Source organism: Ctenopharyngodon idella, chromosome 6 (genome assembly GCF_019924925.1).
Source record: "Ctenopharyngodon idella isolate HZGC_01 chromosome 6, HZGC01, whole genome shotgun sequence".
NCBI classification, from domain to species: domain Eukaryota; kingdom Metazoa; phylum Chordata; class Actinopteri; order Cypriniformes; family Xenocyprididae; genus Ctenopharyngodon; species Ctenopharyngodon idella.
The window spans coordinates 21,613,235-21,639,878 of record NC_067225.1 but is presented as its reverse complement, the minus strand read 5'-3'; the positions used below and the strand labels follow the sequence as shown (position 1 = coordinate 21,639,878).

Here is a 26,644-nt window from a genome sequence, read left to right as displayed (position 1 = left end):
AGTGCACATAAAGCTGAAGGGCAAAAGCTGTTTATCTACTGGGTGAACAAGGCTGAATTCAAAATGCAGGATAAAATGCTTGGTTAACTTTAAAACTCACCTATTGGAATGACAATACCCAGAACTGCAACAGTTATATTGCTACCAAGGAGGAAGTGGTCATTTCCACTGCCAGCTGTAAGAGAGAGGAAGATGAAGAATGAAAGATGGGTGACAACAGTCGATAAAGAGAAACACTCTTTACTTTCCATTTAATCACAAGATCATAACAGATCTTGTCATCTGCAGTGTCTGCATTATATTGTCCACAATTATTGAGTCTGAGAAAATGACAGACTATTCCTTTAAAGCATCAAAATAAATACTGACTCAGGTACAGTATTTTGTCACCAGCATTTTCATTTAGATAAATCTTCTGCTGTTTGTATAGTAAAGTGCCCATTTACCTTGATATCTTGCCCAAGGCTTTATATTACTATTCATATACCACTTTGCTTTATGCTGTTGCTTCCCCTCTTAAGGTTTCCTCCAAATAAATCCCACTTCAATCTCACTATTAGCACATGCCCCTCCATTAGCTACAGCATAATTAGTGTCTGATAATGGAGTCTGAGCCGAGAGATTAAGAGGACTGGATGGTACATCACTGGCATACAGATACAGACAACACAGTCTGAGGAGTAAAATAAAAAAAAATAAAAAAATACAGGGCTTGGAAAATCAGTATGAAACAAGAAATGCAGTATACACAGTAACGATTGCAAATAAAGAGAAAGGAAATCAGGGAAAACATATTGTGAGTAATGGGATCCTCTTAAAGCTACAGTGAACATGTTATTTATGTGATACCAGTGACATCTGGGTTTCTATGGCAACACTTAATTTGAATCATCTGCTTCTGTTTGTATATAGTGTATAGTTCCTGTTTAAGTGGATTTCTTTTGGTTTCCATTTGAATTTCCCTTTATGCTAAAAGCATTATTCAGAGCCATATGTCTGTGAATAGATGTGGGGTTGTCTCATTAATGTGGAAATGCTTTTAGTATAAGTAACTCACCTGTAACTGTTGATACTGACAAACTCCATTATGAGCAAATACAATAAAAACTGTACTATTGTGAAATATTATTACAATTTAAAATAACAATTTTCTGTTGTCACGTTGTCACGTGATCCTGTAGAAATCCTTCTAAACCGCTGATTTGGTGCTTAAGAAACATTTACTTTTAGCAATGTTGAAAATGGTTGTTCTGCTTAATATTTTTGTGGAAAAAGTCTTTACTGTCACTTTTGATCAATTGAATGCATCTTTGAGGAATAAAAGTATTAATTTCTTAAAAACAACAACAACAACAACAACAAAAAACCTACTGACCCCAAACATTTGAACAATAGTGTATAATCCTATTTGGAGAATTTTCTCTAAATCTACAGGCAAGTCTTTGTCTTCATTAGTAAGCAGCCATAAAAGACAGAAAGGGTGCTGGCATAATTCATGACTATCCTCAGTGCAGCAATTTACAGGTTTTATCTAATGGAGAGTTTCACCACTTCTGCCGTGTAATATGCTGGTAGTCATAAAATATTCAAGAACCAAATTTATGGTTACCATCAAGAATGGCCACTTCTGCGCTTTGATTGTGGGCTGGGGGTGAAAAGGCTACTAAAATGGTTGTTTTTCTATATTTCTTGGCTAGACAGAGAACAAACTTGTGAAGGATTTTCATGGATATAGATCCTATTACTGAAGTCACTAATGCCTTTTTCCTGCTGCGTCCAGGTGGCCGTGTATCTGAGCGTCCCCACACATGGCCCAATGGCTGTGGGGGGTGAGAGTGAAAAACACTGACTGTGGAGAGGAACAAGGCTGAGGGCAATGTTCATCAGTCAGGGCTGGCTGCTCTAATTCAGCACAGACACACACTGGGACCCTCGGCGACTACTGCTGCCTCATCTATCACTCTCAAGTGGCCCAGCGATGCTCGGCAAGCAAATTCCACCACACATTAACTTTCACAGACTCTGAGGATTACTGTACAAGTACTGTATGAGAGCTTTTATATAAGATTCATGCCTTTAGCTGAATATCAGCAGTGCTGAAGTTCAGAACAACAACACATGCTCATGTGATATTCTTTCTATACAACAGTCCAAAGAATATTTACATAAGCGTCAATGACATATATGCTACTGTTTCAAATGTTTGGGTTGAAAAGTCTCTAATACTCACCAAGGCAGCATTTATTAGATCAAAAATACAGCAAAAAAAAAAAAAAAACTATTCTAAATAAAAATATTCTGAAATATTATTACAATTTAAAATAACTTATTTTAAATTGTTAAAATAATAATAACATTTATAGAATTTTAAGAAACGTTTAAATTTAAATGACGTTATAAAAAAATGTCACATGGTATAACTATCAAGTATAAGTAACATTATTCATGATACCTTAAAAACATTTCCACACCTTAATCATTATTTTCAAAAATGTTTTAAAATATATTTTTCAAGGTAAAAAGTATTTTTAATTTTTAATTCATAACATTCATTACATTTTTGGGAAGCTCAATCACATGACATTTTACAACCTGGAATAACCTTTCCTTGTCTTAAAAAGATTAAATGATCTGATATTTTGATACATACTGACCTAGACACACAATCATTAGACTTTGCAGGGGTCCTCTCTATGATATAATTTCCCAATCTGAATGCATAAAATTTAAAAGCATGCTCATCGTTGTAGAGGTGTACTCAAGTCATTGTATGTGATTTGCACTGTAATATAATTTTGAATAAAATAATAGATATTAGGGGTGGGCAATATAACCATATTCTTACTTGACGATATGAGAAATTTTATTTCACGATTACGATATATCATGATATAGTTATTTTGTGTTATTTTATCTCATTTCTGTTATTAAAAATAAGAAAAAAAGCAAATTACAAACAATAGGACAAATACAATATAACAAAAATATGAATTAAACAAATTAAGTTTTTCCAGGTACAATAGGTTTATTTAACATGTAGTTAGAATTAGCACAAAAATGTAATAATCAAATGTAAAAAATTAAATATTGCATAGTCTTCACTGTATTAATTAAAATAAATGTATTCTTATTAAAGCTAAAAAAAGTTATTCAGTCAAGAGCAGTAAGTTATTTTCTCTTTTGTTTAATTCACACTAATGACAGAGCAGCAGGTAGGTATATTAGGCTGCTGTCACTTTAAGAACAAACGCACAGATCCATTATACTGATACACATCCGGTTTACACCCAACTGTTTACTTTCACTTGAGACATGACGGGCTGTGTTCACATAAATATTCCGCACAATGGGCATTTTAACATTATTGCGTGTATATTCGACAATTCAAGCGCAATAAGACATGAAAGAGAAGTGAATTTGCAATCGCATTCTGAGACACGAGGCTTTCTGTGCACTGCATAGAGTTCTTTTTCACTGCTTATTGTTCTTAACACTTTTTAACATCGAGCACGTCCCAAATTCGCGATCGCCTTGAGAGGCAGCTTTCTGTGTGCGTACTTTGGCAGTGTGCCAGTCAGCACGAGCACTGCACTGAGCCCTAATAGATACAGACAAAAAGAGCATCATGTCACTGACTCATAATGCAAAACAGAAGCTCAAACTCACCTCGATGAGAGAGATTGGCATTGGCCCCTTGTATGCTGTTGCCGTGGGCAATGGTTGTAGACGTCTGTTTGTGATCTGCTGTCGTCTGAGTGGAGGTTGGCTGTTTCCATGGTGCTGTAGTGCTGGACTGAGTGGTCACCATTGTTGAAGTGGCCATGGAGTGTGTGGTGGTGGAATGATGTGTTCTGGAATGAGTGGATGTGCTGGGGCTGGTGGTGGTTGTACTTGATGCTGCTGTTTTAGGTGTGGTTGTAGTGAATGTACTGGTGGTTGCAGGGGTACTGGTGCTTGTAGTTGGAGTGGTGGTTGTAGAAGTCACAGTAATAGAAGGTTCTAGTGTTGTTGAAATAATGGTTGTACTTGCAGCAGTTGTTGTTTTGGGTTTGACTACAACGAATGAAAAAGATATGATGAAAGAGTCAGATTTGTGCTTCTTAGAAACAATCTCTTCAGTCTGTCTAAATCACAACACTCAACTCTCAAAATCTACTCACAATCATGAATCAGTAGACATTTGTTTCTTCAAAGTGTGTCCTAGTATGTGTAAACTTGACCTGGGGCTATGTATTTCGTTACCTGTCACACAGCGGCGCATGTCCGGGCCCAGTTCCATGCTGTCGGGGCAGGCACACGTGTACTTGGGCGAGTGGTCTGTGATCTGAGGAGCTCTGAGGCACAGGTATTCACAGCCTCCATTGGGCAAACTCCCCATGTTGCATGTATCTGGAGCTACAGAGGAAAACTTTTATTAATTCTGATGTATTAGCCTCTAGAATGGTTGCATAGTAGTATATATGAGCACAGAAATTAAAATATTATTATGAGAGCTGAACTATTAAGATGCATTCACATTGACAGTGACTGGAAGTCATTCATTTTCAGGGAAAGTTGTACCACATGAGCGTATTTATTCAGCTTAATTCACTTTAAAAGTTTTTTTTTTATGAGTATATTAGTTATGTGGTGCAAGTCGGAGCTCTCAGAAAATTCATCAGAGTTTTATGAAGACGAGAGAGCTTTTTACAAGTCGTAATCTCATAATTACGGCAATTACGACATCTAATCATCAATACATCTAATGATTTCTGAAGGATCATGTGACACTGTAGTAATGGTTTGCTGAAAATTCAGTTTTGCCATCACAGGAATAAATTACATTTTAAAATATATTAAAATAGAAAACAGTTATTTTAAATTATTAATATTACGTTTATAAAAAAAAAATAAAAAAAAAATAAATAAATAAAAAAAAATAAAATAAAATAAATGCAGCCTTGATGATAATATGCATAACATAAAAAATGTACTGACCACAAACTTTTGAATGGTATGTGTGTATACATTTAAGTATGGTAATCTACTTTCATTTTATATTTGTAATTCAAATAAACACCGCAATCAATATACCCTATAGAGATTTACATATAAGATAAACATTAACAACAGTCAGTAATCATGCATTTCTACTGTAATGTGTATGGCAGCCTACAGTGTATGCAAATACGGACAAAGCATGAGTAAGTTGACTTGATAAATTGCACTTAAACATCAAACAAAAAAAGAAAAATACATGCATGTACAGTATGCATGTGTCTTGGGTTGATAAAAGGAGAGATTAAAAAAATATGTTAAAATAACAGAAATTGACTGAACTTAAGCAACTAGAATCAGTCTTTTGATGTCGTCATTTGAACAAATACAGCAACGCAATGCATGGAAATCCATATGAAAGTTTGTTTAGCTCTGGAAACACTACTCAGAAAGCTCTTATATGCAATAATATTTAACTTCTATCTCTTCCTTAAGAAACATTTTGATAAAATCATGTTTTGCAGAGAAGCACAGCTGATTAATATTTCACTCAGAGGCACTTGAGATACAAAAAGTGGTTGGATTCCATTCTCATCATTTCTCGTTCAGCATAAGTGTGTTTTCCTGCTTTCGTTTGCATTTTTAGAGCAACACGTTTAATTCCTTGATTTCGATTTAAATAGCACTTCTCATTTATTAATGTGAGGAGGCTGTAAATTGGTTCTTTTGCTAGCACGCTGCATGTGGTCTGTTTGTGATAAAAGGATGAAAACAAAGAAACCAAATCTGCACACAAGCATGCATACAGCCTCTTTCATTTTCTCTTCCTGTCTCTAGAATAACAATTCACCATAAATATGCTATTCAATGATAGGGCTAGTATTACTGGGGGAAAAGAACAGAGTCAGCAAAGATTTGCCTCTCATCATTATAACGATGCTAAAAAGGTGACACTGTGAAAATAATACAGTTCAAGCATTGTTTCTGTTTAGCTCCTGAGAGGCATTAGCAGAATTAAGCAGGCATTTTTTGCCACTGTACCTGAAATGGCCTCTTCACATGTGAAATGAGCAACAACACTGAGTTTTTGCAGCTTAGTTTTAGTAAATAATCTTTTCAGACTGGGAAGTTTTGAGTTCTCAATGTTTCAAGTCTTTTATCTCAAAAGATCAAGGACAATTTGATTCCTTATGATATTGAGTCCTTTAATGCATTAAAACATCTATCACTGGCTATTGAGCTCAACAGATAAAACAGACTAAAAGATACATTACTGTTCAAAAGTTTGGGGTCAGTAAGATTTTTTTTCTTTTTAAAGAAAATAACAGTTATTTTAAATTGTAATAATATTTCACAATATCACTTGTTTTTTTTTTGTTTATTTGTTTTTTGTGTGCATCTGTGCCCATTATTCCCTATACTAAAATATGCTAAGTTATAGATAATGAAAAATGTGTGTCAATATCAAACTACTCATCATTTATAGTAGTTAAGCTGTTGTCAAGCTACACTTTAGAAATTGTAGAACAGATTTAATCAGGCACAAAAACAATGAGGTAAATCAGAAAATAGTTCTTCAGTTCACTGAAATAACCTGGTCAAATGAATCAAATTGCATGAAAAATCACTAAAAAAAAATGGGCTAATGCTACTTTAATGAGAGAACATTTAAGGAGAGTGTTACATCACAATAAACCACTAACTGTTAGAAAAAAACAGTAGAATAAGCTTTTTATTAGAAAAACTACACTATGTTTACATTTTTACTGTCACACTATTGAGAAATGCAGTTAAGTAAACAGCTGCATTTAACTAGTTGCTCTCCACCACTGCTCAGTCTACACACGTGTCCTGTGTAAAGTCGGTTGGCATGTACCTGCATTACACTTATTTCTCACCTTTAGGCTGCCGGAGCTCATGGAACACCACCACATCCAGTGGGTTGTTGAGATCCTGAGCCAGCATTGCCACATCATGCCCTGTCAGTCGATTCACACTGTAGATGGCCTCATCCTCCAAGTCCGTCCAGTAAACACGGTCCTGTAGAAACATACAGAATGTGAATTCTGCACAAGCAGGAGCAATTGCATTCCTCCAGTTAAAACAGCATATTACAGCATGGGACTAATAATGACAAGGTCATGGGTTGCAAAGGAAATGCATAAAATTTGGTTTGGATAAAAGAATAAATGCAAATTGTTAAAAGTGGCATGTTAGTTTTCTGCCCAGCTTACACTACTGTTCAAAAGTTTGGGGTCGGAATTGTTTTTTAATGTTAAATGTTTAAGTCTCTAATGCCAATCGAGACATTTATTTGATAAAAAAAAACAGTAATATTGTGAAATATTATTATAATTTAAAGGAACTTTTTATTTTAATACATTTTAATACAATGTAATTCATTCCTAAGACAGCAAAGCTGAATTTTAGCAGAGATACATTTTATTCAGGATTCTTTGATGAATATAAAGTATAAATACAGTCAAACCAAAATTTATTTAGACACCTTGAACATTTCATTCAGTTCAAAGTGAATAATTTTTGGTTCCAAATTTTTATCAATTTTACTGGTAGTCCACTGTATGAAGAATTTTTGGGTATAATATGTTACAGTTTACTTTATTTTGCTATCCTCACTTACATAAATGAACTATAGTGTCCTGTACCCACTAATATAAATATATCAAAAATATCAAAAATGTCTGAATAATATTTGGTTTGACTGAATAAACAGCATTCATTTTTATATTAATTGTATTGTAATTTGTATTATATATATATATATATATATATATATATATATATATAAAAAAAAAGAAAAAACTTACTGACCCCAAACTTTTGAATTGTAATGTATATAAAGAATTTCAAAGTACTTAAAAAGTGTGTATTTTTTCTTTGTCACATTTCACCTAGGGCAGCAATTGAGCCCAGACTACAATTCCATAAATAAATATATAAATATGCACACACACAGTATATACATATACTGACTCACAGAAAATCAATAGCATTTTGGGAGAAAACAGTAATTGTCTTAGAGTGAATATTATCACTGTGCATAGACATTTTATTGTGAAGCAGTGAAAGAGCGATACCAATACAAAGGGCACAAAAGACGATTGGATAGAATAAATCAAAAGCAGATGTAATCTTTGGTAGGTTATGTATTTATGTATGCAATACACAAAAAGGAGGGAAAGGGAAGATGACAATGAAGGCTCCTGTGTCTTTTCATCAGACTAATTAAAGCTCGCAGCTCTATCTCACCTTTGTATCTATACCTACATGAGCCGGAAAGCACACGCTCGACTATCTGACAATACCACTTTCAACATTCTCCCCGCTTCTCCATCTGTTTCCCTCCTCTGATCAGTCCTTATCATTCGCTACAGAAATATTGCAAATGTGCATGGTGAGATGGGCTGTTACTATGACAACCTGAGATTCATCTCCTTTTCAAAGGGATGCGGAAATGGATGAGGAAGTTCAGGACGGAGTGTTCGTGGGGTAACAAAAGAAAATGAGGGGAGGGCGCAAAAAAGAAGATCGAGCGGACTGAGCATGCCCAAGCGAGCAGCTGGCTCCGAGTATTAGAGGATGTTTACAGAGCCGTGCTTTTTTGGAAAGGTCAGGCTGCAGGATCCCAGTGGAGCTCCGTCAGGTGCTTCTGCTGGTGGCAGCTGATCAGTAGGACTCCTTAACCTGCACTAGAGAGCATTCAAATTCTGCCGCATTGCAGCTTTCATCTAATGCAAGGGCCACAAGGCCACCATATCTGATCTAGATAACTGCTTTAATCTATGACACAAAAGGCTGGCTCCTAACGCCCATGTCTGAAATTTGTACTCCTTGAGCGTGGGGAGCATCTTTATTAAAACCTTTCATCATAGTGTTCGCTTCATTTGGGAAGAAGCAACTATCCCTGTGGGATTGAATTGGTCTTGACATTTTCAATGCTGCCTACTAACCAATGAAATAATGTGAAAGCTGGTGTAGAGATATTAGTCTGTTTTATGAGACAGGGCAATGTAAAGGTCACACATCGTCTGAAAAGGTGACTGGAAAATGGAGTAAACTTCTTATATGCAATTTAAGGTCTGCTGTGTTGGAAGCTAATATGTGGCGTTCAGTATTGTCTTTAATCACTAAAATAAACTTAATTTACTAAATTATTTCTAAATTATTAATCATATTTCTCAAATCACATTCTCATTTATGCTTATTTGAAATTGCTATTATTTAAATAAATACATGCAAAATAAATAAATAAAAACACAACTGTTCAAAGTTTTGGCATCTGCAAGATTTTTTTTTATGTTTTTGAAGTCTCTTACGGTCAACCAGGGCTGCATTTTTTGATCAAAAATACAGTGAAATAGTAATATTGTGAAATATTATTACAACTTAAAATAACTGTTTTCTACTTTAAAATATTTTAAAACAGCTTTTTCCCATGATGGAAAAAGCTGAATTTTCAGCAGTCGTTACTCCACATGATCCTTTAGAAATCATTCTAATACACTGATTTGGTGCTCAAGAAAAAATTCTTATTATTATCTATGTTGAAAACAGCTGTTAAGCAGCAGAAGTATATATACTTTTTGTTTTTCATGATTCTTTGATGAATAGAAAGTTCAAATGAACAGCATTCTTTTTTTCTTTGCTACAATGTGAAAGTCTTTACGGTCACTTTACTGTGTCCTAGCAGAATAAAAAGTATTAATTTCTTTCAAAAATCTTACTGACCACAACCTTTTAATGGTTGTCTATGTTCATTATAATAAAATAAATAATATTATTCAATTAAAGTATTATATTAATATTATTATTTCATTAATGTTCTGTTCCTCACACAAAGCTATCTTATGTCCCCTGAAGATATAGAATATAGGGCACAAGTTGTAGTGACCACTTTTATGGGTGTTTCTCCGGAATAATGAATGCCATATGGGTTTGGAACAACATGAAGATGAGTAAATTATGAAAAAAGGGAGATCCTTGAAAATTCTGTCATCATTTACTCGCCCTCATGTTGTTCCAAACCTGTATGAATTTCTTCTGCTGAACACAGAAAGAAGATATTTTGAAGAATGTCGGTAAAACAGTTGATGGGCCCCATTGACTTCATTGTATGGAAGTCAACTGTTTGGTTACTGACATTCTTCAAAATATCTTCTTTTGTGTTCAGCAGAAGTAAATTATGACAGTAAATGATTACTTTTTTGGGTGAACTATCCCTTTAATGCTTTTTGTTCACTTTTGTGAAGCTGTCAACTACCAAAAGGAAATGTGAAGAAATTAAACGTAATTTGAGCTGGGAGGAATGAGAAATTATGCAATTAAAAATAATGAACCAAAATAATGAGCTTATTGGAAATGACTCCTGCACCAAAGACCGCGTGACTATTTCATACAGAAAGATCCCTATCCTCCTTTCCTATCTACAAGAAACACAAAAAGTTAGGGGGAACTTATTGGCTACAGTTGTCAATTACTGTTTTGAAACTTCAACAGCCAAGTGGAGAATTTTAGGACCAGCCTCAAGGGTACTGTAGTAATGTAGAGGTTCATTTCTCATGTGCCCTGGACAAAAGGAAGAGAATGAAGAAGGCACATTGTTTCCTTTTTCTAGGGCTCAGTCCCAGGTTGCCCTCTTACTGAGCTGGCTCATTGACTGGCCCGATGAAGCGTATTAGGCTATCTATTGCTTGGGCAAGGTCCTGCCTTCAGGTGCCTTAGGAACTGCCAAAGTAAAAAGGCTTTTTAATTTGGCTTGTGTCTTTGGCTGGTGTCAGCCATACATCTCTTGGCCAGTGCTACTGTCTCACAGTGAGACCCATGTTCTTTAATTACACCCTCTGAGCAAAAAACATTTGTTTATATGAAGCCAAACTGAGCTTAGAAACCTCTCAAGGCCTGTTATTGTCAATGCAGCTCCATCTGTGCCTGCATGAATGAGTATGTCAGTACTATTTGATAAATTTGCTTGCCTCAAAAAGAGTCAGGGCGAAGGGATGTCCCAGATGATCCATGGAGGACAGCAAAACTCTACGGTTGTCTCCATTCAGGTCCACACTGGAAATCAGATGAAGCTTGGAATCTACCCAGTAGAGTCGTCTACTAGATAGATCTGGAAGATGAAAGAACTTTTATATGTAGTGTATATGTAGCGCTTTAATAATACAACAAATGCTTTTAATTTAACATGAGTGGTCAAATGAAACAGAATAGTGGGTAGTATGTGAAGGGATAATTCATATTTCAGTTCATATTCTATTATTTTTCATATTTCAAGTAAAAATAAAGGCAGTTTGAAATTAAATGAAAGGCACAGTTGAAAGCACAATCAATGGAAGAAAAACCCCCCACAATGCACTCCAAAATCTCACAGCTTTGCAAGGTTACTTGCTCTTTTCCCATTAAAAAGGTATTTTGTTTCAATACAGACGTAGCAATTCTCAATTCAACCTTTTTGTCAATAACTTTTTCTCTATCCATAACTGCTTTTTTAAATAGCTTTTATGTTAAGCGAGTCAGGAAAATGATGGCGATATTGACAGTGCTGCTTGAGCAATTCCATTTAGTTCTTCCCAAACTGACGGGTGATTTATGAGAAACAATGAAGGTGAATGATTCAAAGCCCTGTTGGCCACAGGAGGCTGCTCTTTATTATATAACACTCTTTCTTCTCCTTCTGCCGTCTGCCTCTGTTTGGTCTTTCTCAATCCTAATGTTTTTCTCTTTCTGTTATTTTGGCTGATGTTTTGTAATGATGGCAAACGCAGCTCTCTCATGTCTTGCTTTTTGGTATGGTATGCTTTGTTTTGCTTTCTGCTGTTTCTCTTTAATGTTTTGTTGTCTTTTGTGCTATTCTCTAGTGTGTGTTTCTCTACTTTGACTATATTTGAAGATGTGAATACATTTGTTCTGAATGGAGAAACTGAATTGCAAAACTTTAAAAAGGTTTTACCAAGCGCAATCCCATTGGGCCACTCGATCCTCTCTGAAACCAGAACCTGTCGATCTACCCCATTCATTCCGGCTTTCTCGATCTTGGCCTGCGTTCCCCAGTCCGACCAGTACATGAACCTGGGGGGTCAAAACAAACAGAATGTTCACAATCAGAATTACGGGTAGATCTAGACCAGTGGTTCTCAACCTTTGCGACTCCAAGGCCATCCATCATCGACAATGATATCCAAAGGCTCCATGACTTCCATTTGTTTGTGATTTACTGGATAAGGATTAAGGGTAATTATTTTTTAAAATATATTTTACTCAATAAAATATTTTAGCGCTTGGCATAACCAAAAAATCATTATAAAAATGTCCATGGAGATATATGATTTTTATACATTTACATACATTTTCCAGGTCTAGAAATCATTACCTAATATATCATGCAGCTGATTTTAATGCTAATTTTGTCCAATTTATATAATTTTAAGGCTTCATCTTGAGGCTCCCTTAGAAGTTTGCAAAATCTATTTTCCCCCACATTTTCAGAGCTAGTGGGAAAATCTGTGGAATTTAAACGGTATAACTTGTAAAACGGTGGTTTACCATTCTTATTGGAAACTGAAAGTATTCAAATTAGCCAAAAGGCTAGGAGATATGTGAAATTTTGTGAATTATGGCTTTACAATTCTATAAAAAAACAGCACAGCATTCTAAGGTGTTTCCTGGGATGGAGCCACAAAAGATTCATGCTATCAAATAAATGAGATACAGTTGAATTGAAAATTAGGGAGCTCCGATGGCTCATTGTCTGTCAAAAATCAGGATGAAGAGGTAAGTGTATCCTCATTAAAAAGAGTCAGTATATAACTCCGTCCCTATAGGTGTGAAGTGGGCACTTTACCCACAGGCAACAATTAGTTAGTATGCTGACCAGCATGAACTCATTTGCATGTTTTTCATGCTCTTCTACTTCTGTAATACTGTGAAAAGAGCCCTAAGGGGAAAGATTCATCATGATGAATGGCAGTAAAAGAAGAAATTTTACATACGAAGTGAAGGAACCTTTGGCAAGGCTTTTAAAAATCTTGGCGTGTTGGCATAGATCATGCACATACATCATATTTACATTATTCATGATAATGCAATGATTATTTAATGCAACAGGGTGTTTGAAAGGACTGATGCTTGATGTCATTCACATTTTCGAGTCTGCCGATTTTTACATTATAAACATTAGATTGTTACCCTTGTCTTGGATCAACGGCGATGGCACGTGGTTCGCCAAGCTCTGTGTCGATCAACACCTTCCTCTTCTTGCCATCGGCAGTTGCGACAGAGATAGTTTTGTGTCCAGAGTCGGTCCAGTAGATGTTCTTATGGACCCAGTCCATTGCTAAGCCCTCTGGGGAATGTAGCGCAGTGTCTATGAGCGTGATCTGTTGAGAAGTATCGCTGGCTTTGTTGATATATGCGCTGAAGGGGAATAAACACACTGTTAATCTACATTCACAGCATTTTAAGCAGATGTTATGTATCTATCTATTCAAAAACATTTACATCAAACACAAGGTATTCAATGCATCCAGCAAATTCATGGTGAATAAGCACACCACAAATAGCTGGCACTCACAGCTGTTGTTTATGTACACATAAGCAGCAAAGTGAAGCAACATCTGCATGTTTCTCAAAGAACAATTATAGGACAAAATGGATGACTCTTGTGATCTTTTTTGCTGTATATGAAAGCTACAGTGATTTACAGTGAAGCAGATATGATTGCCCTTTGAAGCATAGTGAAATCTGATGTCACTGTGACTGATCTCATGATTCAGCACTCATAAGAAAAGCACCACATCACTTTGGTGTCACTTGGGTCATTTGATAAAAGGGATGGCATTTAAAAGCTCATACACATGTGTAAACAAAAACTAGTGAGTAGTTACTGCCAATAGTGTAGTAATTCCCTATCCTGTGTTTTCTACTTCTCCTTGCTATACTAACAAACAAGCATATTTTCATGAAAACACAATATGGAAATAAAAGCTAACATTTTGTCTGTAATCTTTTTATATACCCTACTGTTTGGGGTCAATAAATACACGTTGGAAAGGTCACACGTGACACAGGTGAAAATATCGATACAGTGCCTACAAAGCGAACGTGCAAAAGTCAAACGGCCTTTACAAAAAAAAAGGTACGATTTTGAAGTGGGAGAAGAAAATGAATTAGAGTTTTTCGCCCTACCGCGGTACTTCCGCCTACGTCATGCGTGAACTTTCTAATGTGAGTAAGTAATGCGTGCTGGATCGCAGAGCTAATGCAAGATGAGCATTTGTGGTTAAAAGTATATAATTATTATTATTATTATTTTTTTTTTTAGAAAATGGCCGATCGTTTCACTAGATAAGATACTTATTCCTCGGATGGGATCATGTAGAGCCCTTTGAAGCTGCACTGAAATTGCAATTTGGACCTTCAACCTGTTGTAGCCCAGTGAATTCCACTATATGGAGAAAAATCCTGGAATGTTTTCCTCAAAAACCTCAATTTCTTTTTGACGGAACAAAGAAAAACAAACATCTTGGATGACATGGGGGTGAGTAAATTATCAGGAAATTTTAATTCTGAAGTAAACTTTAATTAACATAACAGATTATTAAAATGACTAAATCTAAAGGTTGTGCATTAACCTTGTTCCAATCATATTTCCCCCCATATTTTAACTAAATAATAATAATAATAATAATAATAAATTACAAGTCAAGATCTTTTTTAATCTAGTTGTTTGTTTGTCGTATGTCATTCATATCTTTCAGTTTCAGTAAATAATAAGCTTAAAAAGCCAACTTTTTTACTATGTTTGTAGAAAACTGAAAATCGATTACTGGTAGAAATACCAGCATTAAAATGTTGTAGATTTTTGCAATAGAATATTTAAAATCTTAAAACACTTACTTCAAATCTACAGAATATTTACTTTTAATATCAAACTGGAAAAGGCACCCATTTCATAGAATGACCCAACTTTCACTGGCAGTGAGGTGGTGGTTTGTGTTATAACCTGGTAATTTTCCATTTGAGGTCAGCTAGTGCCTTTAACAGATGCTGCTTCAACAGCCATCAAAATGGGCCCATCTCCCCTTATAAGACACAGGACTTTGAGACACTCTTTTCAGAGAGGATCTTAAGTGAATCACAAGGACAGGGGAAATAGCAGTCAGGGAACATTTCTATTACTTTCATTGGCTTGACTAGGAGCTCTATTAATAGGAACAGGTTCCCTGCCCCCTTTCAAACACTGATGATTCATAAATGAGACAAAAGGAATAAAAAGTAAAGAGATAAAGTGTTCTGCACTTAAACAATAGTGATTAAATAAGATGAGATAATCAATATAATGTGACATCAAATGCTCAATTTCAGGTTCTTAATTTTGTATTCATTATAATAATAGTAAAAAGAGATAATTAAAAAAAGAACAGTACAGTCAGTTATGGACCAAAATCAACAGCAAAATTATTAAAAGTATTATAACACCATGTCCTTGCTGGGCGCAACACAATAAATTAGAGGAAATTTCAGTAAAAATAATGCCGTCACAATCCCAGCCATTCACATTTTTGATTTGTAATATTTCACTGATTTAAATTAACTGTAGATGGGGCTACTCAGTACAACGCAACAAAAATAATAACCAAAATATTAACAAAATGTCCTGTCGCTCATCACGACACTCAGTAACAAGTTAAAGTAAGTCATACCATTGATCAAAGCGCAACCCACAGGGTGTTTTGTGTTCATGCAATGATAAAACAATGATGGTCTTGATCAACAAGAGCAACAATTTGCCTGTTTAATTAGCTGGGTTTGGGTTCCCTCCGACATCTTAATTAAAGTACTTGCATCACATTAACCAAAAATGATGTTAATTGGAATTAATCAAAGCAATAAACACAACATTAATCTATCAACCTTTGTGCTGAATCATAAAAAGAGCCATTTTGAGCTCTCATGCAGGTGAACCATGACTCATTATTTAACAAAACAACTCTCTACCGACAACAGTGGTGAGCTCAATAACCACATCACCCTCAAAATAGATGGATGCCGGTTTCAAGTAATATTTACTGTGGATTCCAACAATGGCCTTTAATGTATATGCCTCATTTGAGGTTTCAGCTGTCAACTGACATCTACACTGTTGCATCTTCACTGTAACCACAAATTCATGCCACTCTCCACCAGGGACATAAATTAAACTCCCTGCAGACAAGCAGAAGTATTTCCATTCTTCTGAGTGCTCTTCTCGGGGATTTATAAAGTGATAATGAACTGTCTTATGCTGTCCTAACACAAGCCCTCCTGAGGGGAGAGGGGATGAGTAATGGGACGCCTTATTGTGGGAGGTAAATTATGGGAAGCATATGGTGCGGTTGAAATGATTTAGAGATGGTCCTAGAGGCTGATGTGACTCAGGAAGTGAGGCGCAGACTCGAGCATGACAGGCCAGCATGCACACTGGGACAGAAAAGGACAAACGCTGGTCAAGTTTTTCAGCTGCTGTTGTAGCACAGGCAGACTGTGTGACAGGCTGCTGTCCGACTGATAAGATGACTTTGTTAAAAGGTTGGTAGAGCTTATTCAAAGACCTCCCATAAGGAATTAGAATGTCCTTCCATCAGGACAAAAATGCCTGAGGAAAGTGTTTTGTTATGGAGTAAGAGGAGTGGGAAATGACAGGAATACTGCAATACAGTATTATTGGAAAGTTAGAACATAATACAATATACATAACTGTTCAAAAGTTTGAGGTCTGTAATTTTTTTAAATGATTTTGAAAGAAGTCTCTTATGCTCAGCAAGGCTGCATTTATTTGATCAGTAAAAACAGCAATATTGTGAAATATTATCTTTATATAATATATACCTTACATTCCCCTTACACTGCCAGAGGAAACCTAAGAAAAAGTCTGCATGAAAATGAGCATAGAAGCAATTTCCTGTACATTTTTCAATCAATGATGCTGGTTGCTGGGAGAAAATCTCCAGTAAGTCTATGGCAGCTGTTCTCATGCATTTAAATATCAGCCAGCTGAGAGGAGGTGGGAAGAGGTTCTCAAAAGAGGGCTTCAACACTGCACCTTCTCCTCCTACCTGAGCACTGAACACTAATTGCAAATTATCCTTTTTAAATAAAGATTAAACAGCTGTCAAGTTAGGAGGCAACATGATGTGCACTGTATATTGTTTAGGAGTGTAATGTTGAGCATACCTGAAGATTTTGCGATGGTAAAGGTCACACCAGTACATCTTGTTGGTGGTAACGTCCACATCTAGGGCCACAGCATTCTTCAGGGTCGGCACTACCTGCGTATAGTCCTTCTTCACCAGGTCTATGCGGCGGATCTCATGCCGGTTAGTAAACATAAGACATGGGCTTTTACCTATAAGGGGAACAGAAAATGCTTCATCAGCTCATTTGTTATCTTGGGATCATCCTAACAGATGACTGAGGTGATAAACCTAGGCCATTTTGAGATAATCAACATCAACAACAACAACAACAACAACAAAAGAGACTTTTGCTTCTCAGAGAAAAAGACCTCAGAATTATCAAATGCATCTCCACCAGAGCTTGAGAAGAGATCATAAGTCGTCACACACTTAGATCACATTCATGATACCAAATTCTACGGAGCCCTGCACATGACATGCAAGAAGAAAAATTAAATCGTGCGCACAATTTACTAATTCGTTCCCTCGATTTACTAAATCGTGCGCACGATTTAGCCTACTATTTTTTTCCTGCATGTCATGTCCGGGGCTCCGTAAAATTCTGCAAAGTTAAGGAAGTCAATTTAATTTAAAGTCAACTTAACAGGAACTTTTTTTCATACACATGGCAAAACCACAAAGTACATATAAACCTACACACATATTCAAACAATTACCCACAGAAAAACTTTCACAATATTCAACAATAACTCAAAGAGCGAAAATAAAATAAAAAAGTAGACCTGACTTGTTTAAAATATAAACTTTCGGTGTCTTTTCCTCACCTCTATATGCGTTATTTGCACTCATACTCTTTATTAATTAGAAATGCACACGTATGGACTGCAAAAATATAACCACACGACTCACATAACTGCACCCATGTGTAAAAGCACTAATTTACATTTTTATTGCTTATTTCATTTGCAGAGTAGACTTGCACTAAAATATAAACCACAGCATCAGTTTACCCATGAATGATGTGTGTTAGTCTGCAGTGCACCTGCAGACCATGTAGTTCAGGTTTCTGGGTTATTGACATGTGGCCGAAGTGGTTGTGAGTGTTCCACGTAATTACCTGCACTGTGGTGTGTATGCAGATATGAGCATGTGTGTGTACTGCTGGGCAGCTTAGTCACTGTGGTTTGGTGCTCAGTCATGCCAACACAGAATATCACTGACCCTATTAGTTTATCCTCTATGTAGCAGCAAGGGCACTCTCCCTTTTTCTGAGTCACTTGGTCCCCTCCACCTCACCCCACTTGATATGGGTGTAATTCATTTTCATTCTGTCACCCGCTCACGTCTCAAAAGAGTTCCTGAGGAAAAATCTGTTCTCCTAAACCTCATTGTACCCTTCCTGTGCCCTCTATTATACTTTCATTCAGCTTTTCATCTCTAATAAGCACATCACGTCCAGACATCTCACGATTAGTATTACTGTAAAGGATATAATGCAATTTTTCCTCAGGATTTGGGTACTTCTCTCGCTCTCTTAAAGTATGTTTACAGTGACAGTGATTTGCAGCCAAAAAGCAAGTCTTTTTTTTTTTTAAATTCAAAGTTATTTAATTAAAATGAGAACGCTATTTTTTAAATTAATGAAACATGCAACAACTATCAATGGTAGCTAAAAAGAGTTAAATTAAGAATATCTACATTCTTAAAGACAAAAATGACCCCAAAAATGTGACTTTAAAAGAAACAATAATCTAATCTAATCTAATCTAATCTAATCTACTCTAATCTAATATAGGATGCATTTATTTAATCAAAAATACAGTAAAACAGTAATATTGTGAATATTACATTTTGAAAAATGTTTGATTTCAATGTTTTTAAAATGAATTTATTCCTATGATGGCAAAGCTGAATTTTCAGCAGCCATTATTCCAGTCTACAGTGTCACATGCTGCTTCAGAAATCATTTTAGTATGCTGATTTGGTGCTCAAGAAAAAAATATCAATATTGATACATTTTTTTTTTTCAGAATACTTTGATGATTAGAAGTTCAAATAAACAGCATTTAGTAAATTAAAAATGTACACTTAATATACAATGACTGATTTCAACCACTTGCCGAACCAGAGAGGCATCTCGGTGGATTGGATAATATGCAAACATTAGATTGACATATAACTTGATGCTTTTCTATCTCTGTTTACAGCCTGAAAAGATTTTTCAGGTTTGGGATAGTCACAGAGACTTTTTTTCAGAGACTTTCTTTCCTCTCAGCAAAAGCTTCCTTCACAGGACTATTTGATCCATGGATGCCTTACAGCCAAGTGTTACAGACAAATGAAAGACAAAGAGAGTGTGAAAACAGGGAATAATGCAGGGTGTGAAAGAGAGAGAGAGAGAGAGAGAGAGAGACAGAGACAGAGAGAGAGAGACAGAGAGAGAGAGACAGAGAGTGAGCATAATGAGCAGCAGGTGCTTTGTGGTCAGAGTGCAGGAAAAGCGCTCAGGTTTGGCAGTGATGTAGGGTGGATGATGGAGCTGATGGATGAGACCTCATGTCTCTGTTATTCTCCTCCTCCCTCATTCCCTCACCACCTCTCACTCTTTCATACTTGATTTAGTCTGAGCCAAATACTGTTTTTTCTGAGGTGCTGAGCGGTGCTTTTGAGTTAGACAGGTGGATGGAAAGCCTGTCCAGATTGTGTTGGAAAGAGAACATTTTCTGCTGCTCTTCAGAAAGCCATCATGGACCAATGTATTGTCAGCAAATATGTTTTCATTTTCAACAAGAGTCAGGATTCAATCATTTTTACCCATCTGCTGGAATTATCAATTTTAGAAAGAGGGTGAAGGAACAAAGAAAGAGAAAGACAGAAAGAACAATGTCCCTTCCAACTTTAGCTGAGCTGCATCACATTTACATAAAGAAGCATGCTGACCATCTTTAGTGTCATGACAACTTCTTTTGAGAAACACATGAATCAGCACTTTCTCACATGGCCATACTGTATGTGTTATAAGCTTCTTCACTCTAAAGGTGATTCACTGCTGACTAAAGGGTTTTTCAAGCAAAAGGGTGTGAACTCTTAAACTACCTTGATCCTGTATTACAAAGGACTTATAATAACTTATTCTAATACTTGAAACATGGTAAAGTGTTACGAATAAACTATATGCTGTGAACTTACTACATAAATTACAACATTTACCATTTTTATCCAATTCATTTAAGTTATGAGCCACTAACAGTACCAAACAAAACTACAAAAATAATTGGCATAATTGAAATGTTACATAAAAGCAAATGTGAAGAGGTGGTACCAAGCAGGGGAAGAATAAAAAAAGTCCCACAAAATTCTTACTTTTTGTAATGTAAAATATAATCTATGCAACCAAAAGCTGCTTTTGCATTATGCATATTGTGGTTAATAATAGTAAATATAATAATAATAATATATCGTTATTATTATTTTATTATTAAAAATAAATATTCTCAATGCACAGTTAATAATATTGTATAACAATATTTTTGCACTGTACTGTTTTTATTATTTTGTCACATCCAGAAAAAGAAAATAATACTCCATTCTTAATATCAGTTAGTAGCAACTGGCTGAGGTTCTAAGCAAGGAGATTCCTGTCATGCTAGTATAAATCGGGATGTTAAATAAAAAAATAAAAAAAACATCAAAAAAATTACAACTTAACACTCAAAAACAGTCGCCTTACAATAATCTATGGTCAGATGCTTTCCTCAAAGCCACAGTGGCGCAAGAACAAGACAAGGACTCTCTAGTTTATGCTTCACACTTATTGGGGATCCACCATCATCTTATGATGTGGCATCATATCATTCATGCTTTTGATGCACAGCTTGTCTTAGTCCTTCACACACACTGTGCTCTGTTTCCCAGACATCATTAACTCTGGACCAGTCGCCGGGATCTTTGAGCCTCCCTCTCAATGTCCACTGCAATTCTCCATTGTGCTTCACTTTTGAAACCATTTCATCCAATATACCTCAGCTGCTTTCAATGGCAGCTCACAGAATAAATGCAAGGCATCAGTCCTGAAGACAACACGACACATCCAATCACGTATTTGATTTCCTCCATAAGCTGTTCCACACCGCAGACAGGCATCAACCTATTGGCTGACACCCAGTGTATCAAGCAGAGACAGCGTGACATAGTTTCCTCAATTTCTGGAGTCATATATAGGAAGTGGGGTGACGGAAAACAGGTGGGAGTGAAAGCATGAAGATAATCAAATGATCCATGTGTGGGTGTAACACCTTGAATGACAAGCAACAATGGAAAGAGAAGGAGACAGACATGAAAAAGTGCCAGTCGTTTCCCATAACTCTCTCCATCATGTCACTCAGCTGAGTTTCACAATAAGGCTAAATTACATGGCTCAGATTTACTCTCAACAGGTGAGTGACCTAACGCTCATAATGACAGTATGTGACAGGCCTATCAGAGAGCTGGAAGCATACACACACACACACACATATATACATATATGTGTGTCATATGAAAAAGAAAGTACACCCTTTTGAATTCTATGGTTATAAATATCAGAATAATAATAATAAATCATCTGGTCCTTGGCAGGTCTTAAAATTAGGTAAATACAACCTTAGATGAACAACAACACATGACATATTACACTGTGTCATGGTTTATTTAACAAAAACTGGGCCAAAATTGAGAAGCCATGTGTGACAAACTAAGGTAACCCTTACTGCTTCCATTGGTATTAAGAGGGTAAGTAGCAGCCAGGACTGCTAATCAAATGCCTTTGATTAACTGATCATCAGCAAGCGTGACCAACTCTATAAAAGCAGAAGTTTTGGCAGTTTGCTTTTCTGGAGCATTCAGTTGTGTGTTAACACAATGCCAAGGAGGAAAGACATCAGCAATGATCTTAGAGGAGTAATTGTTGCTGCCCATCAATCTAGGAAGAATTACAAAGCCACTTCCAAACAAGTTGAAGTCCATCGTTCTACAGTGAAGAAGATTATTCACAAGTGGAAAACATTCAAGACAGTTGCCAATCTTCCCAGGAGTGGACGTCCCAGCAAATTCACCCCAAGGTCAGACCGTGCACTGCTCAGAGAAACTGCAAAAAACCCAAGAACTACAACTCAGACTTAACAGGCCTCAGTTAGCATGTTAAATGTTAAAGTTCATGACAGTACAATTAGAAAAAGACTGAACAAGTATGGCTTGTTTGGAAGGGTTGCCAAGAGAAAGCCTCTTCTCTTTAAAAAGAACATGGCAGCATGGCTTATGTTTGCAAAATTGCATCTGAACAAACTGCAAGACTTCTGGAACAATGTCCTTTGGACAAACAAGACCAAAGTGGAGATGTTTGGCCATAATGCAGAGCGCCAAGTTAGGCAAAAACCAAACACAGCATATCAGCACAAACACCACATACCAACTGTCAAGCATGGTGGTGGAGGGGTGATGATTTGGGATTGTTTTGCAGCCACATGACCTGGACACCTTGTAGTTACTGAGTCGACTATGAACTCCTCTGCATACCTAAGTATTCTAGATTCAAATATGAGGCCATCTGTCCGACAGCTAAAGCTTGGCTGAAATTGGGTCATGCAACAGGACAATGATCCCAAGCACAATAGCAAATCTACAACAGAATGGTTGAGGAAAAAAAAAAAAAAAAAAAAAAAAAAAAATCAAGGAGTTGCAATGGCCCAGTAAAAGTCCAGACTTTAACCAGATTGCAATTCTGTGGCAGGATCTTAAAGGGGGACTCGGGCCGAGTCCAACAACAAACGTCTAACCAATCAGCATTAGTGGGCATATGACGGTCGAGGAGAGAGAACGAGCAGAAGGGAGATTTGAAAATAAGAAGAAAAACAAAACAAAACTGCAGAACGAAAAATGGGACACAATACAAAACAGCTCAAAAGAATATCACTGTAATGAAGGTTTATGCCTGGTTTAGGACCCGGTTATATTAGAAAAGCTTTCCAGCACTTGAGAAAGCTAAGAGTGAAGGCCTGAAAACTGCTTTGATCCCGCTTATCATGTGAGTACACTGGGTTTTGATTGTCTGGAGCTGCTGTGCTGTTTGCGACTAACAGCGAACATTTTGTATTCACACGTGTGTACTGTATGTTCATTTTTTGTGCTTCCTTGTCGTTCGTTCATCAACTGCGCTTTATTTTTCATGAAGCATTTTGTAGCGCGTCAGCTGTGATAAACAGACATCCACTGAGAGTTCTGCAGTTAAACCACTGCGCACTGATGACCGCTAGAGAATGAGGTGCTTAGCGTCATTGGTAGTGCATTCACCTCGCATGCCAGCAGCGATCGGGCAGCGGTTCAAGACCGGCTCGGAGCAGGGTGGTTAGAATTGGAGTGTGAGTTTTGGAGGTGGAGCAATGAAGAGAGGGGTGGGTTTGTTTGGGTTGATTTCAAATATCAACAATGTCCAACAGCATAGTTCAAATACCACTTATTGCACCTTTAAGAGAGCTGTGCATTGACAGATGCCCACAAACCTCAATGAACTGAAGCAACTTGGGCCAAAATTCCTCCACAACGATGTGAGAGACTGATAAATTCGTATAGAAAATGATTAGCTTGAGTTATTACTGCTAAAGCTGGTTCTACAAGCAATTAAATCATAGGGTGTACTTTGTCACACATGGCTTTTGCATTTTGGCTTTATTTTTGTTAAATAAATAATGACACAGTGTAATATGTCATGTTGTTGTTCATCTGAGGTTGTATTTACCTAATTTTAAGACCTGCTAAAGACCAGATGATTTTTTTTTATTATGTCCTGATATGTAAAAGCATAGAATTCAAAAGGGAGTAATATCTTTTTCCACATGACTTGAGATATATAAAAGAAAATATATGTTTTCTTTTTCACATGAGTAGTTGTTAAGTTTAGGTATTGTGTAGGATTAAGGGATGTAGAATATGGTCATGCAGAATAAGGAATTAATATCTGCTTTGTAAGTACTAATAAACAGCCAATATTCTAATAATATGCATGCTAACAAGCAACTAGTTAATAGTGAGAATTGGACCCTAAACTAAAGTGTTACCCATTATCCATATAAAACCGTCACTTACAGACAAAGAATTATGAAATAAAAAAATAAAATGCTCCGAACAAACATATAATCCTCAGACGCCACCTGGGATGCCATTAAAATAGACCAAAAATCCACTTGTTTCCGATGCTGGAATCCTTCTGAAGTCTGTACAGAGAAGCAAACAAGCTGTTTAAACTGGACAAGTCAAAGTGAATGTTCTTTCACTCTTCCATTTGTCCTGTTGTCGACAGACAAGTGCATGGAGTATGTCAGAAAATGAATGCACATCTGTATACTGTATCCAGTGTAGACTGCGTCAGTGATTATAATAGGTTCTATCTGCTTTTGACGCAACGTGATGCTCACGTCCAACATCGGCAAATGACAGCCGTTAAGCAACTAAATGCCAGTGGGCGGGGCCTATGGTGCGATGATGTATAACTATTCGTCGCTGGTTACTCTTTTGTAGAATATACTGTGTAGAACATGTGTAAGTAAATGATTTATAAATAACAGAATAAATGATAATGTTTTGGTGAATTATCATTTTAAGGGGATTTGCACACCATTTGGTGGTGTGGCTCATATGTACACAAATAATGAGTGATTGCTGCAAATTCATTGAATTTGCCTTTCATTTATAATATTTGTCTCCGCAAATCTAAACAAACTGAATATGTTAATTCAGATGTAACAGAATATTTCATTAAAATACTGCGCGCAGTATCAAGCGATGATGCTCATTTCTTCAGTATCACATATGAAAGGCACTGTCTGTTTTGTTCTGTTTGCTTTTGGCTGCAGTTGAAAGAATAAAAAACCTGAATGTGAAGTCTGTGAAATTGGTCTGGTCATGTTTCGTTTTTCTAACAGGGTCACTGAATGCACTCTGCACTCTCTATTCATTTCACAAGTCATTATAGCTCATATTGGCACCCAAAGGTCATATTTGCAGCTACTATTGTGTCTAAAAAAATGGCTGTCATGCCCAGAAAACTAAAGTCTGGGAACACGGTGCATAAAAGCGCACCTCCCTCTTATCTTTAATGTGCCTCCGCCTGATATGTTTATGAAAGGCAGCATGCGGTTAGGAAAATAGAAAGAAAGAAAGAAAAAAAAAAAAAAAAAAATTGAGTTATTTTACATTTTGAAAGATATACCTGTGGCAAAAACATCAAGCTATTTAAATTATTTAATAGGTTTTCTAGGCAAACCAAAAATGATGAAAAAAAAAAAGAAGAAGCGTGAAGTGTGATTTAAAACACATAGATCACTGAAGCGTTTTAAAAGAGAATTTAGTATGGCTGAAAAATATCTGATCTTACTTTAAATCTGCATCTGCAATCTTGAACACAATAATTCCACTTCATATCACAGAACAAGCTAAGTCTAAATCAATCGTAACAAGGAACAAAAACTCACACACACATTACAGCTAAAAATCTTTCTTTGCACTAAGATTCAGTAAGTTCTGTAACTTACAACACAAACCTAAATGGATATAACTGACCTGAACACAATAACTACAGAATGCAATTTTTGAAGAGTGAAATCACTTCACAAAGTTTTCAGTGTGCTGTTTAGCTCGAGGGAATGGTTTTGTAAGGCAGCTTAACACACTGCATTTAATGACAGTGTTCCTCTAGGCTCCAGCTGTCATCCAGCCTATTGGGAGTGCTGGAAATGCACTGAAGTTTTACATAGGCTGGTCAGGCAAACAAAGAACAATATAGAAGAGCTTCAGTAGGTTCACAAAACCCTAACGATTACAAAGCATGCCATGCTGCACCAATAGGCTGCACGATATTGAAATGCTATGTGCGATAATAACGTCATATTCGATATGTGATACGATAATGCTTTAAGTGTGTAAAATAAATTTAAATTATCTTTAAATATATTTAAAAAAATATAACTAATGATATAAATATAAAAAATGATATAACCAACATACATGTTTCACATTGTTTTTGTGAGAATAAAGCATCCCTACAACTTCTGAAAGTGAACAGCAGTGTTTTACTGTAGCATTACATAAAAAGTAATTTTAGGTTTAACATTAGGTTTAACAACAAAATATTGCACAGGAATTCAACAATCAAAGTAAAAAAAAAAAAATGAATTAAACATATACCGATTCTTATTAAAGCTACAAAAGTTATATAGTCAAGACAAGTGAGTGACTTTCTCTTTGTCTATTGTTGTTTTATTAACATTACGCACACAAATAGCAGCAGGTTTATTAGGCTGCTGTCACTTAAAGAACTTACACATGTTTTCTTTGTTATCTCCACTTAAGTCATAACTGACATAACTGTGTTTACGTGAACACTCACCAAGATGGGTATTTTGACGTAATTTTGTGTGTGTTTGGCCATATAAGCTGTA

The 26,644-nt window shown here is 36.2% G+C and overlaps 1 protein-coding gene across 8 annotated transcripts in view; it reads right to left on the bottom strand.

The window, feature by feature from the left end:
• The window catches only part of lrp8 (low density lipoprotein receptor-related protein 8, apolipoprotein e receptor), a 158,676-nt gene that overhangs the window by 9,880 nt on the left and 122,152 nt on the right, over positions 1-26,644 (bottom strand). For all 8 annotated transcript variants that reach the window (XM_051896597.1, XM_051896601.1, XM_051896599.1 and 5 more), the window contains 8 exons: positions 17,212-17,383; positions 13,186-13,413; positions 11,951-12,069; positions 10,971-11,110; positions 6,876-7,017; positions 4,243-4,395; positions 3,667-4,053; positions 101-175 (listed from right to left, as the gene is read on the bottom strand). In XM_051896597.1, coding sequence (XP_051752557.1) covers positions 101-175; positions 3,667-4,053; positions 4,243-4,395; positions 6,876-7,017; positions 10,971-11,110; positions 11,951-12,069; positions 13,186-13,413; positions 17,212-17,383 — 1,416 coding nt within the window. The remainder of the gene's footprint in view (positions 1-100; positions 176-3,666; positions 4,054-4,242; positions 4,396-6,875; positions 7,018-10,970; positions 11,111-11,950; positions 12,070-13,185; positions 13,414-17,211; positions 17,384-26,644) is intronic.